This window comes from Schistocerca americana, chromosome 8 (genome assembly GCF_021461395.2).
Source record: "Schistocerca americana isolate TAMUIC-IGC-003095 chromosome 8, iqSchAmer2.1, whole genome shotgun sequence".
NCBI lineage: Eukaryota > Metazoa > Arthropoda > Insecta > Orthoptera > Acrididae > Schistocerca > Schistocerca americana.
Genome location: NC_060126.1, coordinates 124,341,597 through 124,366,436, shown reverse-complemented (window position 1 = coordinate 124,366,436; position 24,840 = coordinate 124,341,597). Strand labels below are relative to the sequence as shown.

The 24,840-nt window shown below is 39.9% G+C and overlaps 1 protein-coding gene across 1 annotated transcript in view; it reads right to left on the bottom strand.

The window, feature by feature from the left end:
• The window catches only part of LOC124545619 (actin cytoskeleton-regulatory complex protein PAN1-like), a 50,070-nt gene continuing 25,230 nt past the window's right edge, over positions 1 to 24,840 (bottom strand). Inside the window, exons 2-4 of the mRNA XM_047124566.1 lie at positions 8,671 to 9,354; positions 196 to 248; positions 1 to 109 (exon numbers count right to left, since the gene is read on the bottom strand). Of these exons, the coding sequence (XP_046980522.1) occupies positions 1 to 109; positions 196 to 248; positions 8,671 to 9,336 (828 nt within the window). The 5' untranslated portion in view covers positions 9,337 to 9,354. The remainder of the gene's footprint in view (positions 110 to 195; positions 249 to 8,670; positions 9,355 to 24,840) is intronic.

Sequence of the window (24,840 nt, the reverse complement as noted above, 5' to 3'; positions counted from 1 at the left end):
TTATAAGAAAAGATAGAGCATTTTTGTGAAGAGCATTAAACAGCCACTATTTATACCTCGTCTAATAAATGCCTCCTTTTCATGACCTTCAACTCTTATAGCTGCATTTCTTTACATATTTTATATATACAATTCATTGTGTCAACTGCTACAAGTGACTGAACAGTGAAAAGATGGGACTGTATTCTAACATACCGCATGAATCCATCTGAAGATGCTTCTTGGTCTGGTTGCTCACTCGCATGTTCCTGTGAAGTAGAAACAAATGCCTACAACAATGGTCTCAAAAAAAAAGGAACATAAAGAAAATTGAAACATTTCACTTACCAACTGTGAATTTTACAACCATGGTATCAATTACAATGAACTATATAGATGTTGTACCTTATACTTCCATCTCAAGCAAACAAATTGAGAAAAAAGGAAACATTCAATGACAATGTTTGAACAATACACACAAATCATATATAGTTTAGGACTACCATCGAAAGACTATGAAGATTACATTTGACAGCAGTTAGGAACAGGCTATAGGGGCAGCAATGTATAATATAGGTAACCATAGACACTAAATAGTCACGAAATTTAAAGCACACGACTGGAAAGGGTTGTCCAAAAGAGACAGAGATCCTGACCCAAACCATGGGATGAGCGAAGATGCGAAGCTGTTTGCTTAGTCCATATATAAAGAAAGGCACAATTATCAGAGTGGTATGTGTGTCAAATCATAGAATATGGATTGGCTGCAAGTTTGTTGCTGATACATGTAAATTTCACAATATTGTATAATTTGCTTCTATATTCTTATTTTAAGTAAGTTAGTGCATCAGGCATATTTTCAATATCTTGAAAATTGCTATATTTGTTAACTAATAAATACACATTATTATAGCAATGGAAAAAGTTATATCTACAGTTGTATGGTTCCTGTCCTCAATACAAATATCAACTGTTTGGAATAGAGAAGAGAACTTCTCATGGCAAAAACAATTTACTTTTTCATGTGGTCACTTCTTTTACTGCTTCATGTAGACCTTTATGTACAGTGGCTGATCTTGTCACTTGTGCATATTTATTAAAATCAACATCTTTAGTAATACGTGTCACCTCCTTACATTTCCCATTCTTAAGTTATATATTTTTCAAGAAATGTAATTAATATCACATATTTCTATATCTCACTTGCTTATTCCACTTCCCCATTCTGTGTTGGGACCTTTTTTTTTATTATTATTCCTATTCACTTCATGAGCTTTGCTACAAAACAGCATTTCAAATGTCCCCAATCTTCTCTTTCCACATTTTCCAGATGATGCTTCCATCTGGTGCCGAACCCCAAACTTATAATTGAATTCTGTTAATAGACTGCATAAGCTAATTTGTTTTACACTATAACTCCACGGGGCTCAATAGCCTAATGCAAGAATTTCAATTGGAAGCCACTTAAGTTCCTTGCTTGAACCTAACCTAACCCAGTAATCTTATGGGGGAAAGGGGACCTACAGTTTAAGATGGGATCCAACCCACCCATCATTCCTGATGAAATGGAAATGATCGTATAACATTGTTGGCCAGGAGGCCCCATTCAGGGGAATTCGGCTGCTGTATTGCAAGTCCTTTTTAGTTGATGCCTCTTCTGCGACTTGTGAGTCAATGGAAGGATGCACACAACAACCAGTCCCCTACTGGGAATAGAACCCGGGCCCTCTGCGTGGTAGGTGATAATGTTACCGCTACGCTACGGAGGTGGACATTCCTGATGAACCTTAATATATCACTTCACTGAGAGATAAAGGATAAATTAAGGGAGTTAGAACCGAAAAAAAAAATTATTTTATTTTTTAAATATAATCTACACCAGTTGAAAACATTAAAATTGTTACATGCATTACTTCAAGACCTAATAAAATGGTAATTTTTTATATAGAAGGCTGTGTTATAAAGATGGGCACCAGATCGAGGAAGTTGAAACAAAGTTTGAGAAAGAAGAAAACTTTCTGATGGTAAAACCATAAGAGGCAGGCTGACAGATAAAATGATTGATGAACTACAGCAGTATTATGGGATGGCCATTAGAAATAATACTGAGGATTCGTCGAAAATAAAGCAGGCAGTATGGGCTACCTTCTTCCACAAACTGTCAATTGATGAAAAAACAGTACACCGCCTTTGCGCTCATGGAGCCGATTCATGGTGGAATTACCACAATGTCCAGTCTACAACAGTTCATACAGCCATAAACATTCCTTCCCAGAAGCAGTCATGGACATCATAAAACCTATTTTTAGAGACCTGGCAAATCCTGAATTATTGAAGAAGTGTCTGTACGGTCAGACTCAAAATCCCAATGAGTTGTTCAATAATATTATATGGACTTGCTTACGAAAATATGTTTTTGTTGGGATGAAGACACGAAAGTGGGGGGGGGGGGGGGGGGGGGTCAGTGATGCTGTTATTGCTTTTAATGATGGCAACATTGGTAGGGTGAAAGTGCTACAGCATTTGGGAATGAATCCTGGGGCAAACTGCATCAGAGAACTTGAACGGATGGACAAGGTTCGCATTGATAAAGAAGAATATGCAGCACAGTTGGCCACCAAGGAGTCCAGAAAGAAGAAGAAACTTGGAAAAAGATCAAGAGGATGATATACAGTATGGTGCAGGATGCTTCTGAGTGACAGTAGACTCAGAATATACAGTTTAATGTCCTGTAAAAGTTTCATGTCAATGGCTACAGTGGTTCCTGAAATACAGGGAGGCCAAGTCACTAAATTTAACATTGTCGGGATAGGGCATTCCAACTCCCCTTAATGACATACTGCAAATTTCATAGTTCAACCAGGATTCAATCCTGTGACATTTTAGTTTCCCAGTGTATCTATTACTACTAGAACACCAGGTCTGACTAAAAAAATACTTCTTACTACTGAATGGCTATGCATTTTCTTTTACACCTTTCTTGGTTCAAACATAACAAATAACTCAAAATAATGTAATGTTACTTGCTAATATAAGCATGATAATTAGGTGTCCAAAGTCAACTGCACCTGACAGAGCTCAGATGAAAGTTGAACATATTCGTCCAGAATAGATACTGACTGTCTTCGAAATGAAAATATGCAACAGATGTCAAACATTATCATATGATACTGATAGGTTAATCAGACATTGTGTTTAATGAAGGTTATGGTGTTGTTCATGACATCAAGGAGAAAATTTTGATCGCTTTGAACACCAAAGTAGTTGATAATATTCCATAATGACAATACTGCATGAATGAGGCTGTCATTCAAACTATAATATCCAAACCATTTCACAAATCCTATTATAAATTGTAATTAATTTTACTAAGAAGTGTTTACTAAGTATAGCTTCCACATAAACAGGATGATGAAGAAGTTTTAGGTGCCCTTTAAAGTCCAGTAAAAAAGAAAGGAATTAATAATAACAAACCCTACAAATATTCCCCTGAAAAGATGTCAGCAAGATCTGTGCAGTATATTACAGCTTAAACGACCCATACCAAACAGCTGATAATGAGTGTGTAAACTTAAGTGACTCAGGCCCTTTTTTGGGTGAAGATACACAAACATGGCATGTAGCAAGTTAATGACTACTGCTTTGTTTTCCTTTAATCCAGTTCTCATAATGTGCTTACCTACAAGTTACTGTCAATCCTACTAGAACAATAGAAATCATCTTTGCAGATAAAAGTAAAATCAACAACACTGCTGCAAAGCAGATTATTAACGGCCTTTCAGATAATGAGGGACCAGATGCTGACAGTAACCACCAATCTACTTTGTGTCTCATAATACAGTGACACTCTGCTCAAAAACAAGTAAGTAGGTTTATAAATAAGAACACTACTCAACTGTTGAAACAGTACTTCACCAAGTCGAATGGGAGTCTTCTCATACCGTGTAAATTCCATCTGACACATTTAGTAATGAAAGTGAATCCCTTTTTGAGATCATACAATGTACAGAGTGCACTCCAATAAACAGCTCAAGATGCCTTCATTACAGTACACATCAAAATCTCTTTTAAACAGGACACCACATTAAGAACTTCAAATAAAGAGAGAGTGTACCAGGTTGTATACATGGACAAGGAAAAAAAAATACACTTTCTCCCGGGTGACAGTATATTTTCCCTTATCAATCCTTTGAATGGTTATGGTTTTATACACGGGCGTACAATTTCCCAGCACTTTAGAAAATGAAACTCAGGAAAAAAGACATGTTTTGGAAACATCTTTGATGTGCAGCAAAATGTACACTGCATCTTTTCGTATTACAAAAGTATGCACTGGAATTCCACCAATCCGCATGTTACTTTTCAAATCATTGAAATCGAGATTTTGATGCGCTTTTGTAGGCCGCTCATAGCTTGTCACATGATCTCGCCAGCCGATGACAGTGGAGATTCAGAGCATAGGACATGTGATGTAGTCAGCCAACAGCAACATCACTCTTAAGTAGCACGAACACACAAACAGGGAAAGTTCATAGTTTAAATTAATATACATAGTGTTGCTACAAGAAAAGCCAAGTTTTCACATATAATATTGTTCTCAAGCTGCAAGAGAAGCTAAGCTTTCACATATACTGTTGATCTTTTTTGCATGTGTTACATTTTAAGATATATCACATAAATGTGCCAGTAAAATCTTTAATAATGACATAAATGTCTGCTCTTCAGGGTTCGAAATTCTTCTAAATGGCGCGTCATCAAAGAGTTGATTTTTAAATGAGAGTCAAAGGCTCTGTGATTTAATAAACTCATGGTACATTTTTGCACATAGTTCAACCTACGTAAAAGAATATTTACTTTGAAAGCAATGCTTTTCAAACCACTATTAGCAATATTTTCCCGCTACCTGTTAGAAATAGGTTCGTTTCAGCAGTTGCCAGAAAGCGCAGATAACAGGTGACACCACGCTTGGGTAGCTATCATAACGTATGTACGTACGTGTAAAACATTGAAAGATCATACATTATGTCATAAAAGAAACAAGACATCAGAGGATACTGCAAGATCATCGGAATTTTGTGAACAATATTAAAATGTGGACATTTAAAGTGCATACTTAAAGTGCACATTCGTATGTCCGGATTCCCAATGAAGTAGACCTCAACCTGACATTAAGCTTTTCAGTGTGTTTTTCGGGATGTAAATTTTCTTGGAGCACCAGTACTGTATTATATCATGTTTGGTTCTTTATTATGATGTGCTAGAAAATGAAAACGTGTATTTGAAATGCAGCGAACAGTTGAAACTAGCCAGTGCTGTGGAATTAAATATTTCGTTTCAAATACATTGACTGCCTCTGCGGAAAACGTTAACAGAAGTCAAATTTCTTGAACAAACAGACAAAAATAACTTCATAGTTCCGCAAGGCGACTAATGCTTGACTATCAGAAAGGTGGAAATAAAATAAAATCTGAAACTAATGACATATTTTAGCCTTCCGTAATGTTGTGAATGTATTTTAATTCACTTGATAGCTCCCGGCCACAGATATCCGTATTGTTTTCATTGACGCGAGAGTAAACGAAGGGGAAACAGCAAAATCAATAAATGTAAACACGGGTCGTGTGGAGACTACCCACTATAACTCAGACTGCTCCAGCCCCGGATCTACGACATTTGCAGACCGAGTCAATACTAAAAAAAAAAAAAATCGAATTTTCAAAACATGTTCATATTGTAGTGCACATCTTTCTGAAAAGTCTGGAACATAAAAGTATGTATTTGAGTAAATGTAAGGCATATTATTTGGTCTTAAGTATGCCAAAGTGCAGTGCCACGCCTCTTCATAAAGCATTTTTCTACCGCACATCCAAACTATATACAGGCAAGGGGAAATTAAAATGTCCTGTGGTGCCTCTCCTGCTCCCAGTCAGCTGGTTTGACAGCCTGGCCCTCTTAAAAAAAATTCGCAATTAATAGCGGATGGGATTATTTGTAATCAAGAGAACAAGAACTCTTCAGAAAATCTGAACTCTTTATTGCCTTTTAGTTAATAACTTGCTGTTTTGTGTGACATAAAATTAAATATAGGATATATAAAACCAATACTGACAAGAGATCAGCAAGAAATTACACATTTCTTCAAACTTTAGCTCCTAGTACTTTTTTCTCTCTAATCTTGCTACAGCTTTACATGGCGTGCTTTCCTTTCTGCGAAAGAATCTATTACCTCATCAAAGTTCGTCAAACGTTTTGCTTAATGAAAAATCGAGATGTCGTTATCTAATACTGAAAAAGCTGTTAATACAAATAATACCCAAGACTGGTGTGGTTTCTCGATCTGATTATGTCTATTTTGGCACTAGCTTTACATGGCGTGCTTTCCTTTCTGCGAAAGAATCTATTACCTCATCAAAGTTCGCCAAACGTTTTGCTTAATGAAAAATCGAAATGTCGTTATCTAATACTGAAAAAGCTGTTAATACAAATAATACCCAAGACTGGTGTGGTTTCTCGATCTGATTATGTCTATTTTGGCACTGTCTGCTACATAAAACAAAATAGGCCTTTCTAATATGGCAGCAATTTTGTAACACACCAAATAAACGAGACTGTTTTGGCACAAATGGCCATTTTTATAACACAATAGAACATAATCCATGAAATACCAATATCAAATGCCTATTAGGCCTTCTACGAACAAAAAGCTTTATGTTAGGAAATAGTTTCACATTTCATTCATACGCAACAGCTTCTCAAGCATGAGATCGAAAAGTAGTATTACGAAATTTTTATATAAATTTGAAATCGTCTTATTCTTCCATAATTTGTGTGATGCCCCCGTTTCTTCTCCTTCCTCATTCTAAGAATCTTGTCATCACCAATTCTGTAGCTATTGCTGCCATTGTCGAAATTTGTTCGTCAATTAACTTCACTAACCCTGTCAGAATCACAGGTTTAGTTATACTGTGATAATTTTCCAGTTAGGCGTTATTACGTGTTCGAACAACACGTTTTCCACATTACTTCCAAATAGATCTTACGCGTCTGCTAGCCGGGGACTGTACAACTGGTCCTTACTAGTGTAGTGATCTGGCCAAAAATTTTCTGTCAAAATTTCATTTTCTTGGATACACCGAGAAGATAATACGTAATGTTTCTCACATGCTATTCCTGTTAGTCGTTTATTTCCATTCTGGTAGTCTGAATCTACAGATTTCGCTAGTAATTATAATAATGCTGATCATTTGCAAACCCAATCAACCACATAACCAGACAGCAATTGGCATTCATCTGTTTGGCTTTACTCCATCAGCTCGTATTGCCCCGCCCCCTTTTGCCTGCGGAAAGTTTATTTCTAGATGTGATGAAGATTCTCCTGACAGAGGCATCACGTACACTATGCGTGCATTCAAAAGTCAACTTATGATTCATTCAGAAATCAACTTAAAATGTGTTCAAAAACCAACAGGGAAGCTTTCCAAAAGCATATGAATAATCTATAGACAAACGTGCCTGGATGCTAGGTGCTTTGTGAAACAAGTTATTTTTCCTCAAGAATATGAGGAAATTTTCCGGTATCATCTAGCTGCTTGCTGTGACTGCTTGCACAGCCAACAGCCACATTCCTGTAGCCAGAAGTGGGAGAATCAACTACTCAAACGTGACTCAACTGCACATGTGCATGAGCCCACGTGTAACTGCAAAAACAAATCGAATGTAAACAGTTGCGACTTCACGCTCATTGGAGGCAATTTGTTGTTATGAAGCACTGCATAGTCTTCCTAAACCCTTTGACACATTTTCAATTGGCAGGCACTTGAATGAGCACTGTGTGTAGTTGTATATGGCGCAATTCCTTTGCAATTTAAGTTATTTTCGTTTTTTTCTCTTGTTTATGTTTTATTGTTGAAGTACTATTCTGCAGTAGCGGGATACAGTAATATACTTTGTTAGAGTATCCGTTCTTACCAGTCAAAATTATAAAAATTTAACTGAAAACTCAAACAATGAAAAATTCCCCGAATTCTAAAAATATCCTGGGTTTTTCCCGATTTTCTCCCCGATGAAAAAATTCCTGTGTTTTTCCCGGATCTCCTGGGTTGTACAAACCCCGTGTACTTATACAAGAACTACTGCAAAAATTCTAATCACAGAGACTGGTGGGTGGGTGGGTGGCAGTGAGCCTTCATTAAAATCCTTCTCCACACTGCAAATATCATCATTTAAATTACTTAAAATGCTAAAATAACCAATGTTTTGATTATAGTGCAGTGGCCTCCCTGAGAGCGTAGACTGTCTACACTAAAAGAACAATTGCTGTATGTGGATAAAATGACAGACATTTTACTATTTTGGTAACTGGCAGTGCACCTGGAAGACTTTTATCAGATTAACATCGGTAACAAAAGCTTACATTTATATGCAAAAAATATGTATCTGTTGGGATAGATTAATTATTTGGGCAACAACAATAATAATGACAATGACAAGACTACAGTTTTCACTTGAGCCTATATTATTTTTATTAAACTCAATAATGATAAAATTTATTTTCATGTGGAAACAATAAAGCAAGAACTAAGCCACTATGGACCAGCTCTTATGAAACATGAAGAATTTACAGTACAGCTTGAGATTAAGTTTTAAGTTACCACATATTGCTTGTTTTATAAGTAAAATCAAGTACCATACCTCAACTGTTTCATGATCCATTGGCTCGTGAGCCTCGCGTGATTTTCGGGGAAGAGCTCCTTGGTTTTTCAATTTTTCTATTTGCATTTTAGCAGCTTCCAATTCCCTTCCCACAGAACACAATTTGGATTTTAAATCTTGGTTTTCATTAAGTAATATTTCCTTTTCTTTTTTTTCCTCTTGATATTTCCTATTAATGGTATTTAGATTTGATTTCAAAGCACGGCATGTGTTCTTTAATTGTGAAAGGTCTTCTGGATTAGGTTCTGAAGGTTCAGCTTCCATCTTCTGCTTGTCTGTATTTGCATGTAACACCTCGGATGAGCGGTCTTTATTCTTGCTCATGCCTGATGCGTCTTCTAGAATCCTTCCTGGTTTAGGTTCTGGAGGGTCAGCTTCCATCGTCAGCTTGTCTATATTGTCTTTATTCATGCTCGGGCCTGATGCAGCTTCTAGAATCCTTCCTGGTTTAGGTTCTGGAGCATCAGCTTCCATCGTCAGCTTGTCTGTATTGTCTTTATTCTTACTGGGGCCTGATGCATCTTCTAGAATCCTTTCAGATTTTCCATTGATCGTACTGTCATTCACTGACTCCGAGCTCTGCTCTGCACTAGCAGGAGCAGCCTTATGCTTGTTTTTCCTTGATTTCTTGCTGTTCTTGCTCATTGTCCCAGAATCTGCAGACTGGATTGAAAAGTAAACCAAAATGTAAATTACACACACAATCAAACAGAAACAAGTAACTAGTTAAAAAAGAACTATGCATAATAAAATGTAGCATCCAAAGGGCAATATGTCTTATCTAAAAATTTACTGCAGTAAATATGATAAAATGGAATTTTAGAATATGTAACAGGAGGCCTCAAACCATATTTCTTTAGCTCGATATTCTAACGACAAGAAACACAATGAAATGCCAAATGAGTCATCATGTCATCAAGAATTTTGGGTAATAATTTAAGAATGAAATACACATTGCAAATTTCATATTACATTAATTTCCACATGCATTGCAAACTTACACCGATATGCCCCTGCCTCATTCCTGACTCCTGAGACCCAGCTTGCTTTTGGAAACACCTTTCTGCCTAGCAGGGCTACGCATGGCTGGCTGTCACGATAAAAAATTTACAAACTGTTTTACATAGAGACATTATGTTGCTTCCCCACAACCACCCAAGAGGTTCAAAAACCTTCTATATACAGTAGTGTCCCTTTAATCTGATCTAATTTGGACCAGACCTTGTTCGGATTACTGATTTATTCGGATTAGCTGGAATTACAGTGAGGAATAGTTAGAATGAAGTATACCAAGCAGATAAGTAGGTACACCATGGTAACAAATGGGAACTAGTGTGGGAACAATGGCTCACTCTCACTCCCTGCCCTTGTTGTTGTGCACTGTTGAGATCTTTGTAGTATCTGAGGTCAGTGCACTGCCAGTTGGCTTGCAAAGCTCTTGGTTATGTTAGTTATCGATCGTTGGCACACGTAACAGATGTATTGTATTTGTTCAGGTGTAGTGGTGCACGTATTTTCTTCATGAGTGAACGGAAACATACAATGTTAACTCTCAAAGAAAAACTGAATGCTTTAAAACAGGTAAGAAATGGTGAGAATGTACCTAAACTGGCAATAGAACTGGGTGTTGGTAAGGCAACCATTTGTCATTTGAAGAAGAATCGAGATTCGAAAAACGTCATGGAATCTGTCAGCTAACACGTACTGGAGAGAAGCTTTCTTCTGACCGTGATGCAGCGAAGGAATACTTGGGTGAGTTCGAAAAAATGATAAGAGGGGGACAGTATTCTCCCCAACAAATTTATAACGCTGATGAGACTGGCCTTAATTTTAGGGCTTTGCCAACAAAAAGCCTGGCATCAAAAGCAGAAGACCATGCTCCTGGTTTTAAAATGTGCAAAGTTCGTGTTACTTTATTAGCGCGCAGCAATGCTGCTGGTAATTACAAGGTGCCTTTAATGCTGATTGGCAAATCTGCTAGGCCAAGAGCTTTTAAAAACTCCAACATGAAGTCCCTGTGCGTATATTATCGCAACCAGAAAAAAGCATGGATGGATGGTAAGCTGTTCAAAGAATCGTTTCACGGCCAGTTTGTTCCCTCTATTTGACGGTTTTCTAAGGAAAATCATTTGTCTCCCCGTGCAATCCTTTTGATTGATAACGTGCAATCTCACCCCAGCAATGAGGAATTATGTGATGGAGAAATTGCGGCGAAGTTTTTGCTGCCGAATGTTACACCACTTCTACAGCCGATGGACCAGGGGGTACTGCAAACATTAAAACTGATTTACAGAAAACAGTATTTAAGAAGGCTGATCCAAGATGATAGCAATCCTTTAATGGACAAAATAGAAAAGACCAATGTGAAGGATGTTGTTTATTGGGCCGCTCAGGCATGGCAGAGTATTTTAGAAAATACTCTGAGAAAATCATGGAGAAAACTGTGGACATCTCTTGAATTTCAGGACAACCTAGTTGAAAATGAAGAGGAAAATCTACTACAAATGATAGAGACAATCCCTGGATGTGAAGGAGCTAGTGAAGGAGACATAGATGAGTGGAAGGCAGTGGATGGGGCATGCTTGGAGAACCTTACTGATGCTGATTTAGATGCTGCTGTGACTCAAGACAAGGAAGAAGTGGACTGCTGTGATGGAAGTGACAATGAGTATGAAAGTGACAAAGGAGAGATGGTACCACACAGTGACGCAGCAGAAGCCCTTGACCTCACGCTACGTTATTTGGAGCATCAGCCCACTGTTTATGAGACGATGGTGCAACTATGTGTCATATAACAGACCGTCTTCATTATGCCAAAAAACAATGACTTGAGTTTTTGTCATCTAGAAAGTAGGGATAAAATGTCTGCTGTATTTTAGTAAATCTTACAGCTTTTCTTTCATTGTTACGAATTGCTTAAACCTAATGTTTTCTCTAATAATGTTTACTGTACTGCGTAAATTAAAATAGTGTGTATGTACAGCAGTTTACCGCACAGTTTTCCTTACTTAGACTAACATTTTTCATGTTCGGATTAACGGGACTGTGCTGTATAACACAATGTGGAAACACAGATACAACTGCACCTCCTGGCCATCACTTATCTCCATGAACTGAAATGTTAAGTACTGCTGATAGACATGTATATATGTATACACACTATACCAGTTTTAATTACTTCCTTGATAAGGAAAGAGGGATTAAGTTGGAAATGTTAAAAGGGATGGGGCAGGTCACTAAAACTCCAGGATGATGATGGGCAGGTCACTAAAGCTTCAGTATGATGGTGTGAGAATATCCTAGAAGTTCGTACTTTGAATATATGAATACCCTCAACAACCACCTTCTGTTTCCTCTTAACCGTCCAAAAGAAGTATATCATTAGCTTCTGTTCATAATGTTCTGATCTCAGAGTTATTTTCAAGCTCTGGTAAGTGCAACACATCAGCAGATAATTCGTCGCTCATTCATTTTTCTGTATGGATACTAAAAGTTCACATTTTTTTATTAATGAGGTTCCTGATGTTTTCAAGTTACCATTCCTACCTTCTGTATTTTTCAATGTAGAAAGTATAGCTAAATCATTTGCAAAGAGTCAAAATGTACACTTCATGTAGCCTTCGGCATTCCTTTTCATCAATGATTAGTATGAATGGAGCAACTGGATTTGTATCAACAGAGCCAAATCCAAAAACTTTGTAAGGATATTATACAAGGGGCATTCAATAAGTAATGCAACACTTTTGTTTTATCAGCCAATTTCGGTTGAAAAAATGCAGAATTTGCTATGGGACATTGGGGAATATTCCTGCTTCAGTCACTACAGTTTCACGAAGTTCCGATAGGTGGTAGTCCTATACACAGCCCTCAAAACGGCACCCGTAACAAAGATGCATTCCAAGCAGAGAGCTGTCATTGAGTTTCTTTTGGCAGAAAACCAGAGCATCACAGATATTCATAGCCACTTGCAGAATGTCTATGGAGACCTGGTAGTGAACAAAAGCACTGTGAGTCAGTGGGGAAGACATGGGTCATTATCCTAATTAGGCCGCACAAACCTGTCTGATCTCCTGCAAGCAATCCAGTCACATACAGCTATGACTCCTGCAATTTTTGAACATGTAGACGCTCTTATTTTTAACAGGATCGATGGATCACTATCAACCATCTCACTGCTCAACTGGATGTCTCTGTTGGTAGTGCTGAAATGCTTGTCCACCTGTTGGGGTACTCAAACGGGTGTGGCCACTGGGTTTCTCGCCGCTCAACACAAGCCCATAAAGAGAAATTAAGGACCATCTGTGTGGAATTACTTGCACATTATGAGGCTGATTGTGACAATTTTTTTTGTAAAACATCCTCACAGGCAATGAAATACAGGTTCATCTCTTTGAATTGGAAACAAGCTGCAATCCATGAGTGGCACCACACCATCTTCCCTCAGAAGAAAAGTTCAAAGTTGCACCGTCAGCCAATAAAGTCATGGAGACAGTCTTCTGAAACTTCGAAAAGATTATTGTGTTTGATGTCTGTTTGATATCCTACCTAACTGTGCAATGAGAAACTCAGAAGTGTACTGTGCTACCCTCGGGAAATATAAGAAATGACTTCGGATTGTTCTTTGTCGCAAAAATACGAATAAACTTCTTCGCCATGACAAAGCAAGGCCTCACATAAGTCTGCATACCGGAGGGGAGCCCTACTGCATGACAAAGCATGGCCTCACACAGATCTGTGCACCTGAGAGGAACTCATACAAGTTCACTGCACTGTTCTTCCTCATCCATCCTACAGCTCAGATCTCACACCTTCCAACTTCCATCTCTTTGATCCAATGGAGGATGCATTCCACTGATGATGGGGAGGTTACTGATGCAGCAAGACACTGGCTCAAACATTGACTAGTAGAGTAGTGCCTTGTGGGTACACATATCCTCCCAGTGGTGTGGCATAAGGCTCCTGGATTGACCCAACATTATGTTGAAAAACAGGGTTTTGCAGAAAAAAAAGAGTGGGGAACATTTGGTGTATTGGAATAGTAAATGAAACTAACCTGCTTTCAGAAAAAAAATTGTAAAGCACTACCTACTGAATACAAATACAATTATTGCGCAACAGCCATATTCTGAAAGCACCTTATATTTATAATAATCATTTTTAATGTTCACTGAATCTACACTGCCAAGCAAAAAATCTGAAGCACCTAGGAGATACGGTCACAGGTCAATGTAACTTCATACACATACACCAGGGTTGCCACAATTTTCCCCAAGAAAATTCTTTGATTTCCAGACAAGTTTAACATTTTTCCCTGACAAATTTGGAGATCTCAAGGGTAAGTTAAGATGTAAGTTGACAATCTGTCTTTGCAGCTACAGTACAAGAAACAATAGTGCAAATGAGGAAATATCTAAAAAACCACTTGCAAGCAGGTGGCATTTGCTGATGTGAGGGAAAATCTTCAGTACTAACATCAACATCTTTTGTAATGAACTGTTTTTAGATGGAGAAACCAAGCCAAATGGTAACTGTGTTTCACTAAGACCACTTATTTTATTTCAATAAAACAAAACACATTTGGTGGAAAATACACATTTCCTTGGAGTCGCCACACATATTTAAAATAACTTCACTGATTACGGAAATAACATCAGAAAAAAAAGTAGGCCTGTTAAGTGTATAAGGTGAGGAAGAATTGTGACTACCAATAAAATGTTGGTTCTACTAAGTTTGTTATTGTGTGTTATTACCCACAGTGGTATATCTATTATTTTAATTTTATTTTGTGATTTTTCTTTTGAGAAATATATGAGTGCATAGCATACACACAGTCAGTGACTGACACAATTTTATTCTTCTTATCGTCCATACTTTTTAGTAGATTAACTACTTTTAAAGTGCCAAAATGTACTAGAACAAATAAAATGTCTATAAAGCACCACACTGTAGAACATACTTGCGCTGAGACAGTCGCAATTCCTGAAATCCATCGCCCATGGCCTCTGGCCTGCTGAGGAGCACCACAGTCCTGGGTCCAAGGAACCACGAAAATCTGCAGCAATATGTCACACACAGACAGACCTGGACTGCAGGCAGGTTAGTGAGACTAGATCTGCTGGGTAGGGCCTGCCAATAGTGGAAACTGAATGGCTTTGGATCTGCAGCCCCAATCCATTACAGATGCCCAAAGAAACAGCCTCCAGTTTTGGCCTGTCATGGAAATCCACTCATGTGCCCAGCTATTCACAAGCCACTGACAGCATGTTGATGAAATGAGACCAGTGATCAACCATGCAACAGATAACTTATTCAAATACTCTGAGAATCAATACTAATGAGGATAAGTAGCAACTCACTGTAAAGATGATTGCTGAGGACAGACAGGCATGTAGAAAAGACAATCACACTCTCACAACCAAATTTTCAGCCATAGCTTTTGTCAGAAAATGAGAGCACACACGCATTCACACAATTGTTCAGACACAACTCATGCATACATGACCACCTTCCCCTGCCACTGCATTGACAGTCTCTGAGAATCAGATCCAAAGAAACCACTCCTCATGCCTGCCTGCCTCTGGTCAGCAGCTGCTACGCTACCACCAAGAAGTGGTGGCAGCACTGACTGCAAGATGAGGAGACTGGTAGGAAGGAGAGAAGCAGTAGTAATGAGGGAGTAGGGAAACAGTGCTTGCGCTCAGCTGCACCCAGCCAGCGACAATGCGTGACACCTCAGTAAACAAACCATTTTTCACCTACTGAGACAAAAACGAGATTTTTCCAGTGTTCTTTCAAATTTCCCTGACGTGTTTGAAATTCCCCGATTTCCAGAACCTGTGGCATCCCTGTACACATAATTGGCAAGTACACATAACAGGCAGTCAAATGAAAATGAAACAGACTATATAATGATTTATATATTTTAAAAAAGATGCTGTGACTTACCAAACGGGAAAGTGCTGGTAGATAGAGGTCTGCATATATGCAGATGGATATGTGTGTGTGTGTGTGTGGGAGTGTATACCTGTCCCTTTTTCCCCCTAAGGTAAGTCTTTCCGCTCCCGGGATTGGAATGACTCCTTACCCTCTCCCTTAAAACCCACATCCTTTCGTCTTTCCCTCTCCTTCCCTCTTTCCTGATGAAGCAACCGTGGGTTGCGAAAGCTTGATATTTGTGTGTGTGTTTGTGTGTTTTTTATTGTGTCTATCTACCAGTGCTTTCCTGTTTGGTAAGTCACAGCATCTTTTTTTAAATATATTTTTCCCGTGTGGAATGTTTCTTTCTATTATATTTATATAATGATTTAATTAGATAGATAAAAAAATCTGCTCAGCAAGTGGCGACAGAACACACACATACAAGACGGTTGTAATTTGCAACCTTATGGAGCCAGTGGCTCCTCCAGGCAGAAGGATTGAAGGGGAAGGAAGAGCGGTGAAGGAAAATGATTGGAGAGGTCTAGGAAAAGGGGTAGATTTTGGGAAAGTCACACAGAACAGCGAATCAGGGGAGACTTACCATTTGGGATGAGAAGGAAAGGTTGATTGTTGGGGACTGCATCCGACGAGATTTGAAAACCTGAGAGCTTAAAGGTTCAAGACGGGTTAATATGCAGACAGAGATTACTGCTTACACATCACACATGAGCTAATAAGAGTGAAAAGCTAAGTGCATTGTGCATAACAGAGGCAGGCGGTGAAAGATGTAGAAAACTAAAATGGAGTAAGCAGAGAGTGGTTATAGTGAAGAAATGCTGAGATGGAAGAAATTAATGTAAATTAAGTCTTGGTGGCTGGTGAGAACCAAGGATGTATTGTAGTGCTAGTTCCCACCTGTGATGTTCTGAGAAACTGGCGTCTGGGGGAAGAATCCACATGGCTCATCTGATGAAACAGATACCGAGGTCATGACTGTTATGTTGCAGAGCATGCTCTCCAACAGGATTTTGCGTGATGACAGTATACACCTTCTGCCTATGCCCATTCATCCTTATTAATAATTTGGGGGTAGTCATGCTGATGTAGAAGGCCAAACAGTATTTACATAACAGCTTGTATATGACGTGTCGTTTTGCAGGTGGAACTTCCTATGTAGTATATGTTTTGCCAGTTACAGGGTTGCTATAGGTGGTGGTAGGAGGGTGCATAGAGCAAGTCTTGCAGTGAGTATGGTCACAGGGGTAGGAGCCATAGGGTATGGTGCAGAAGGAGCATAGGGTCTGAGAAGAATACTGTGGAGATTGGGAGGTTGATGGAAAACTATTCTAGATGTGCTGTGCAGAAGTAGTGTCAGGAAGTGAAATTTATGCCTAAATGTTTGCTGTGTATGGCGAACACAGCATGTCACGTGCGTGTACCTGGAATAAACATTTTCGAAAAGATCAGGGTTTCATTGAAAGACAGTGATCAGCCAGGATAGGCTCATTGTATCATTACCCCTTCTGCCATTGCTACAGTGAATGATGCCAACAGAAATGACTGATGGCAGATGACATTTGGCTCATGTTGATGAAATCTTCTAGGGTTGACAGCCGAGTCAAAGTGTTGTTCTCCAGCAACGTTTCAGCAAGTTTCTTACTTGCCATCTTCAGACTAAGTCACCATCTTTGCCTGAAGACGGCAAGTAAGGAACTTGCTGAAATGTTGCTGGAGAACAATGCATCGACTCGGCTGTCATCCCGAGAAGATTTTATCATTGAGATTAGCTGAGTAATCCTGCATTCTCATATTTGGCTCATGTTGTTTATCAGTCAAGGTACTGCTCACGCCATCATGACAGAGCATCTTAAGTTCTGGAAAATCTAAGCATAGTGGAGTTCCCATAGCCTGATGAAGGAACAGAATGTCAACATCACTGCAGGACCTGGAACAGTATCACGAAGAAGAATGTCGCGTTCTGTCCTGTAATGTCGTAACATGGTATCATCATTTAGAGACGGAGGGAAAGCATCTGAAATGGCAATGCAAGCACAACCTTTCTCTTTGACTGCAAGGTTACACTGCTCATCGACTTTTGAAAACACAGCACCACAATTAACACACAGCAGTATGTAGACAGTATGCAAAAACTGAAGTGCCCCCTCAAGTCCAAATATGCAGCACTGTTGACAGGTAGCATCATTTTGTTGCCGGATAATGGCCACCCACATGCTGCCAGGGTTGTTTTGACTACACCGCAAAAGTTTCACTGGGAGGCCCTTACACATCCTCCCTGTAGTACTGATCTCTCCCCACATGATTTCTATATTTCTGGAGCCTACATTTGTGGCCATCAATCTGAATTGGATGAAGAGCAACAGGTCCAGGTACAATCATGGTTCAACAGGCAACCACAAACATTTTTCAATGAAGGCACTGACTGTCTTGTCTTACAGTGGGATAATGCATTAACAGTTATGATGATTACTTCTGAAGTAATGAACAGAATACTTACTGTCTGTGACAGATAGAATGGGCATAAGAAAGGATCAGCATTATTACCAGACTCGGTACAATATATCAGGGGTGTGGACAGCATCAGATGTTCAGTGATCACTCAGAAGCCCAATGAGATGCTGCATACTCATTTGAGAGAGTGTTTTCAGCTTCTGAAGAGTTTGAAAGGAGTCTCATTATGGGTCTGCATTTAGCCAGCTGGTCGTATCGCGCAGTATCGAGATTTGAGGATTGTTCAAAAGTGATAGTGGTCAGATGTTGGACTGTATGGGAATGTGCAGACTGACCCATTCATTATCAAGGTATTGATCGACCATAGGCGACTACCACAAGTGCTCCTAGCACTTTGTAAACTGTCCACATATGCACCCTCCATCTGAGAACAAGTAATGAACTCTGTGCAACATACTGTGTCATCCTACACCTCTGGTTGCAGACTAGCAGCAGCTGGACAGAGAATTACTGTCCTTCGGGTAGACTGCCATTAACATCACAACACAAATGGCGGATGTGGTGCCATGACCTAGTAGCATCGACTGCTGATGAGTTATATCAACGATGAAACACAGTTCTGCACTACCCAGGATGAGCTTTGTTGGTGAGTATGACAGTGACCTAGGGAGAGGTCCTATTCGAGATGTTGGCTATGACTTCTAGTCTCAGCTGGACTGACTGACAGCATAACAGTGTGACAGACATCATGCACCCCCATCTTTAACTTCTCCTGCGACAGTATCACGGTGCCATTTTTCAACAGGAAAATGCCCATCCACACATGGCATGTCTCTATGATGTTGAGGTACTTCTATGGCCAACAAGATCCGCAGATGTGTCCTCTACAGAACCTGTGTTGGATCAGTTCGAACATCAACTCTATTCCAGTGCCGGCATATAGGAAATGGAAGGACCATTCAAAAGATTTTGGGCTATCTCGTCTCAGGAGTGGATACAATGGCATTGTTGCACTCTTTCCAAATGAATCAGTGCGTGTGTGCTTCACCTTCTGTCGGGCAGTATAAATTTCACAATGAAGCACAAATAGAAAACTTATTTGTGCAATAAGTGTGCTTCACTAGAGATTTCAAGCTGCTGATTTTAGCGTACAATCTGCTCCCATGCCCAATATTTAGCTTGAAGTGTTTCAGTTGAAGTGATTTTAGAAACAATGTCAGTAGCAACTGCAGCCTTACTAGTGGAAACACTGTCTGAATGGTTAGATGGATTAATACACCAATGAAAATAATCAATTTTTGAAAATAGGATGGATACAGAAACCTACTCAGCAAGTGACAGGAGAACACACATAAAAAAATTTTTAATTTGCGAGCTTCTGGAGCCAATGGCTACTTCTTCTGGCAGAAGAGTTGAAGCAGAAGGAAGAGGGATGAAGGATAACAAGTAGTGAGGTTTAGGAAATGAGGGAGTTCAGAAAAGTTGCCCAGAAGCATGGGTCAGGGTAGACTTACTGGATGGGATGAGAAGGAAAGACAATTTGTTGGAGATGGGTATGCGGTATAGGTGATAGGTGTGAGGGAAGGTGGGCAGGGAAAAATAGACAGGTCAGAAAATGAAGGAGGCCGGGGTGGGGAGGGATAGTATGGTGGGGGTGGCGGACAGGACAGTGAAGCGCTGCAGTTTACACAGAGGGCAGGGGAGAGGGGGGAACGAGTGGGAGGACGGGGTGTGTGGCGGAAAAGGAAAGAAATAAAAAGACTGGGTGTGGTGGTGAAATGACAGCTCTCCCCCCCCCCCCCCCCCCCTTCAACTTTCCCCTACCTCCATCTAAACTGCAGTACTTCACTGTCCGCCACCCCAACATACTATCCCTCCCCCTCCCCATCCCATATCCCAGCCTCCTCTGTACCCCCACCCAGTTGCCACTCCCATCATGCTGCAGTTGCGTGTGCGAGTTGCGTTTGGGTGTGTGTGTATTGTTGACAAAGACCTTAATGGTGGAAAGCTATAATTGTGAGAATCTTTTGCTGCACCTATCTGCGACTCAGCATCTCTGTAATATGGTTAGCATTTTATATCTTTTGAAGATTTCTAACATTTGGTATCTTCTGAAGATTTCTCTACAAAGCACTCTTCCGTTTACCTCGCCTTTTTTTGTAGCCTGAAGAGCCTCTCTGTACAGACAGCTGGTGCCCAAACACCTATCTCAATACCATACCGAAGATGTAGATGTATCACTCTTAAGTACATTTGTCGCATGCTTATATCGTTCAGTAGGCTGTGATCCTTTTCAGTAGATACACATTTGTACTCATTTTCCTACAAAAATGGTCTGCGACTCAGCATCTCTGCTATATGGTGAGTAGCAACGATTCTTTTCATATTGTTACATTCTTTCCTTGACAGGCATTCATCAACAATTATACCAAATAATTTGTGTAGCTAAGGCCCAATGGAGGTGTGAATAGATTTCTATTTATGCTCTGAATATAGCTTAGCACAAACTGCATTGCCACTGTATTCTCTTTATTTATGAGTAGCTTATTTGCAGTAAGATAGCTTGACAGAAAATTAGAATTGGTTTCACTACTGTTTGCCGTAGTTTGCATACCATGGCTCCAGCTGACAAAAGATGTGTCGTCAGCACAGCTTACAACCTTGTAGTTTTGGGGTTCAATTAAATCATTAACGTGCACAAGAAACTGAAAAGACCCTGACATACTTCCCTGGGGCACACCACAGTGAAGTATCTTGTGGATTGATTTGGTTGTTACCAACTATTCATTCCTTTCATAAGTCAGCTTGACACACTGTTTCCTGTCTTGCAAATATGAGATAAGAAGTTGCAAGGCTACCCCTCTCATCCCATATGCTTCAAATTTATGCAACGGAATTGTATGATCTACTGTATCAAAAGCTTTGCATATAAAACTTTGTTTACGGTTCACTACACTGCAGGGCCTGCTCTTGATCATCTCTCACAGATTTACTTGAGAATTTGACAGCATTTTCTTTTTCCACTCTCCACCTACCTTGCTTGTACACAATTCATTCAAATTGTTTGTGTTTGTTTTTCACCAAACAACTCTTGATTGACTTTTACTGCTGTCCCCTGCATGGCATTATTTTATTTGCCAAACACAGTAGATTACATTTTCTTCAATGACTTCCTCTTTCTGTTTGCCCTGTTTTCAAAATTTTGTCTGTGTTTTTGACTTTTGCAACCCCCCCCCCTTTCAAATCATATTTTTTTCTTACCATACAAGCCACTTCTCTGGCAAGAAATGATCACCTACTCATTACTTAACCCATGTCTGAATTTTTTGAATCCTTTTCCTTGCTTTTCTTCCATTTTTCTATCTTTTTCCATCCTCTGCTTCTTTTTTGACACTCATCCCTAACCCTCCCAACCATCCTCTTTACCATGCTGAATACCATCACATATTTCCTATCAAAACTAAGGTACCACATTCTGTTTTCTTCAAACCTGCTTGTTACACTCAAAGGTCTAACACTGGAAGTCTCTGTTTCTGAATGTAATCCTACTCTACACCTACCTCTTTTACAATTCCTTCACGTGCCTCATCTGCCAAATTTCCAGTCCAATAGACTTTGCTCCTTCCACAAAGTCCTGTAGTTATCTGTCCCTCATGCTTCCTTGGATGGTATCATCTGCCAAGCTAACTTCATGGAACAACAAGCCAAACTTCACCTCAAAAAGCTATTCAAATCTCCTCCTAAACTGCTTCAACATTGGTCCCTGTCCCTATGCAGCTTTCTAAATAACCATATCATCAACCACCACTTCTCTCCTACAAACCAAGCTTGGCCAAACTCTTTAACACCCCTTGTCTTCACCACTACATCCTAGACCTAAGATACCTCACAAATTATCACAAGAACCAGTCGCAACAGTACAGCATTCCCAACCTTTCATCACAGGCACTCTCACCTCCTGAATTACTTGCATTGTCCATGAGTCTCCCTTTCTGACCTAACCCTGCATTTAATCATGTGGGCTTCGTTCATGATTTACTTTCCTCCACATGTAAAGTCAGGTGGAAATACCATTATGCAGCCTAATCTCAAAACCTTCCCAACAGCAAACTGACACTGACCCATGCCTTGAAAAGTTCTGACTACAATCACAACTTCAACTTAATCCATAACCACCACCTCTAAAATCATCCCATACAAGTACTTCAAGAATTCCACACATCTAGCATTGCTTCACAGCCCTTCCCCAGGTCCCTACAACATGACTCTGACCAGTCCTTTGCAGACATCCATGCTCTTCATTTCCTAAAAACTGATGACTATCAAATTCTCCCAGCATACAAGAGATCTACCACTGTGGTACTTGACTGATGGGAGAACATAAGCAAAGGTCTATGTCAGCTGTAAGACATTTCTAAGTACAGCACCAGCCATCAAGATCTCTCAGGCCCTTCACAATGACTAACAACTCAATCCATACAACTTCTTACCCCCACCCATACCACCCACCCCCACGTTACTTTCCTACTAAGATCCACAAGCTCTATAACCCTGGCTGTCCCATAGCTGATGGCTTCAAATCACCCACCAAACAGATATATCCCTTAGTTGATCAATACGTGCAATCTGTAAGACAAAGATTTTCCTCCTGCATTAATGACACCAACCGTTTCCCAGATCATCTGAAATCTGGGCCCATCCCACTCCCACCACCATTGATGTCACCTTCCACTATACCAACATCCCCCACACACATGGCGTGTCTCCTGCTAAACACTTCCTCAGATTGTGTTCACCTGATTCCAAACCTATGATATCCTTCCTACACACATTAATCAACTTTATTCTTACCAACAACTACTCTACCTCTGGGGATAGACATACAAAAAAAAAAAAAAAAATCAGAGGCACAGCCACGGGAACTAGGAAGGTTCTTTCCTATGTCAACCTTTTCACGAGTCACTTGGAGGAAGCTTTCCTGTGGTCCATATGCCCTTCTGCCCCTGCTTTGGTTTTGATACACTGATGACATCTTTGCCTTATGAACTCATGGTGAGGCTAACCTGATATCCTTCAAATTAAATTTCATTCTGAATCCCACACCACGTTCCTTGACACTGATTTCATTCTCACTAAGGGTCAGGAAACACACTTCTTTTGTTCACATAAACTAACAAATAGTTCTTACATTTAACAATAGCCATCATTTACTTGTCAAACATTCTTTCCCATCCTCCCATACAGCATGGGTGTTCAACATAAACATATTTGTTCAGATGCAGACTCTTTACACCAATAAACCACCATTGGTAATTAGCCCAATCTAGTTCAAAAGCAGATTTCCCAAGCCATCACATTCAATCCTGGTACTGCTGATATATATATATATATATATATATATATATATATATATATATATATATATATATATATATATATATATAAAAAAGCAGCAGCTTAGGATTACACCTCGTGTCACTCAGTGTTATCCTGGTCTTGAATGTACTAATCAGCTACATTGACAAGGACATCACTTCCTCAAATCATGCCCTGAAATGAAGTACATTCTGAGTGACATTTTGTCCAGAACACCTAGAATAGCTTCTCATCATCCTCCCTATCTCCACAAAATCCTTGTCAGACCCTGTGCTCCCTCTGCTTCCATGTCCCTACCTTATGGCTCCTGCCTCTGTGACCACCCCTGCCGTAAGACTTCTCCCATGCACTCTCCTACCATCAATTGTGCCAGACCTGCAACTGGGTAAACATATACTGGATGATCAAAAAGTCAGTATAAATTTGAAAACTGAATATACAAAAGTTCGAAAAATGTCCGACAGATGTCGCTTCATCTGATCAGTATAGCAATAATTAGCAAAACAAAGTAAAACAAAGCAAAGATTATGTTCTTTACAGGAAATGCTCAATATGTCCACCATCATTCCTCAACAATAGCTATAGTCGAGGAATAATGTTGTGAACAACACTGTAAAGCATGTCCGGAGTTATGGTGAGGCATTGGCGTTGGATGTTGTCTATCAGCATCCCTAGAGATGTCGGTCGATCACAATACACTTGCAACTTCAGGTAACGCCAAAGCCAATAATCACACGGACTGAGTTTTGAGGACCTGGGAGGTCAAGCATGACGAAAGTGGTGACTGAGCACACGATCATCACCAAACGACACGCACAAGAGATCTTTCATGCGTCTAGCAATATGGGGTGGAGCGCCATCCTGCATAAACATAATACGTTCCAGAAGGTGTTTATCAGCCAGGCTGGGGATGATGCGATTCTGTTACATATCGGTGTACCTCTCACCCGTCACGGTAGCAGTTACAAAACCAGAATCACGCATTTCCTCAAAGAAAAAAGGCCCGATAACGGTAGATGTGGTAAATCCAACCCATACCGTGACTTTCTCGTCGTGCAATGGAGTTTCCACGACAGTTCTAGGATTTTCGGTAGCCCAAATTCTGCAGTTGTGGGTGTTGATAAACCCTCTCGGAGCGTGAAATGAGCTTCGTCGGTCCACAACACATTACTCAACCAATCGTCATCTTCCGCCATCTTCTGCAACGCCCACACCACAAATGCCCTCCACTTCACTAAATCGCCAGGTAACACTTCATGATGCCGATGGATTTTGTACGGATAGTATCGGAGGGTACGCCTCAGTGCCAACCAAACAGTAGTGTATGGAATGCCGGTGCGACGTGCGACTGCACGAGCGCTGACTTCCCCGTGCATAGACGAACCC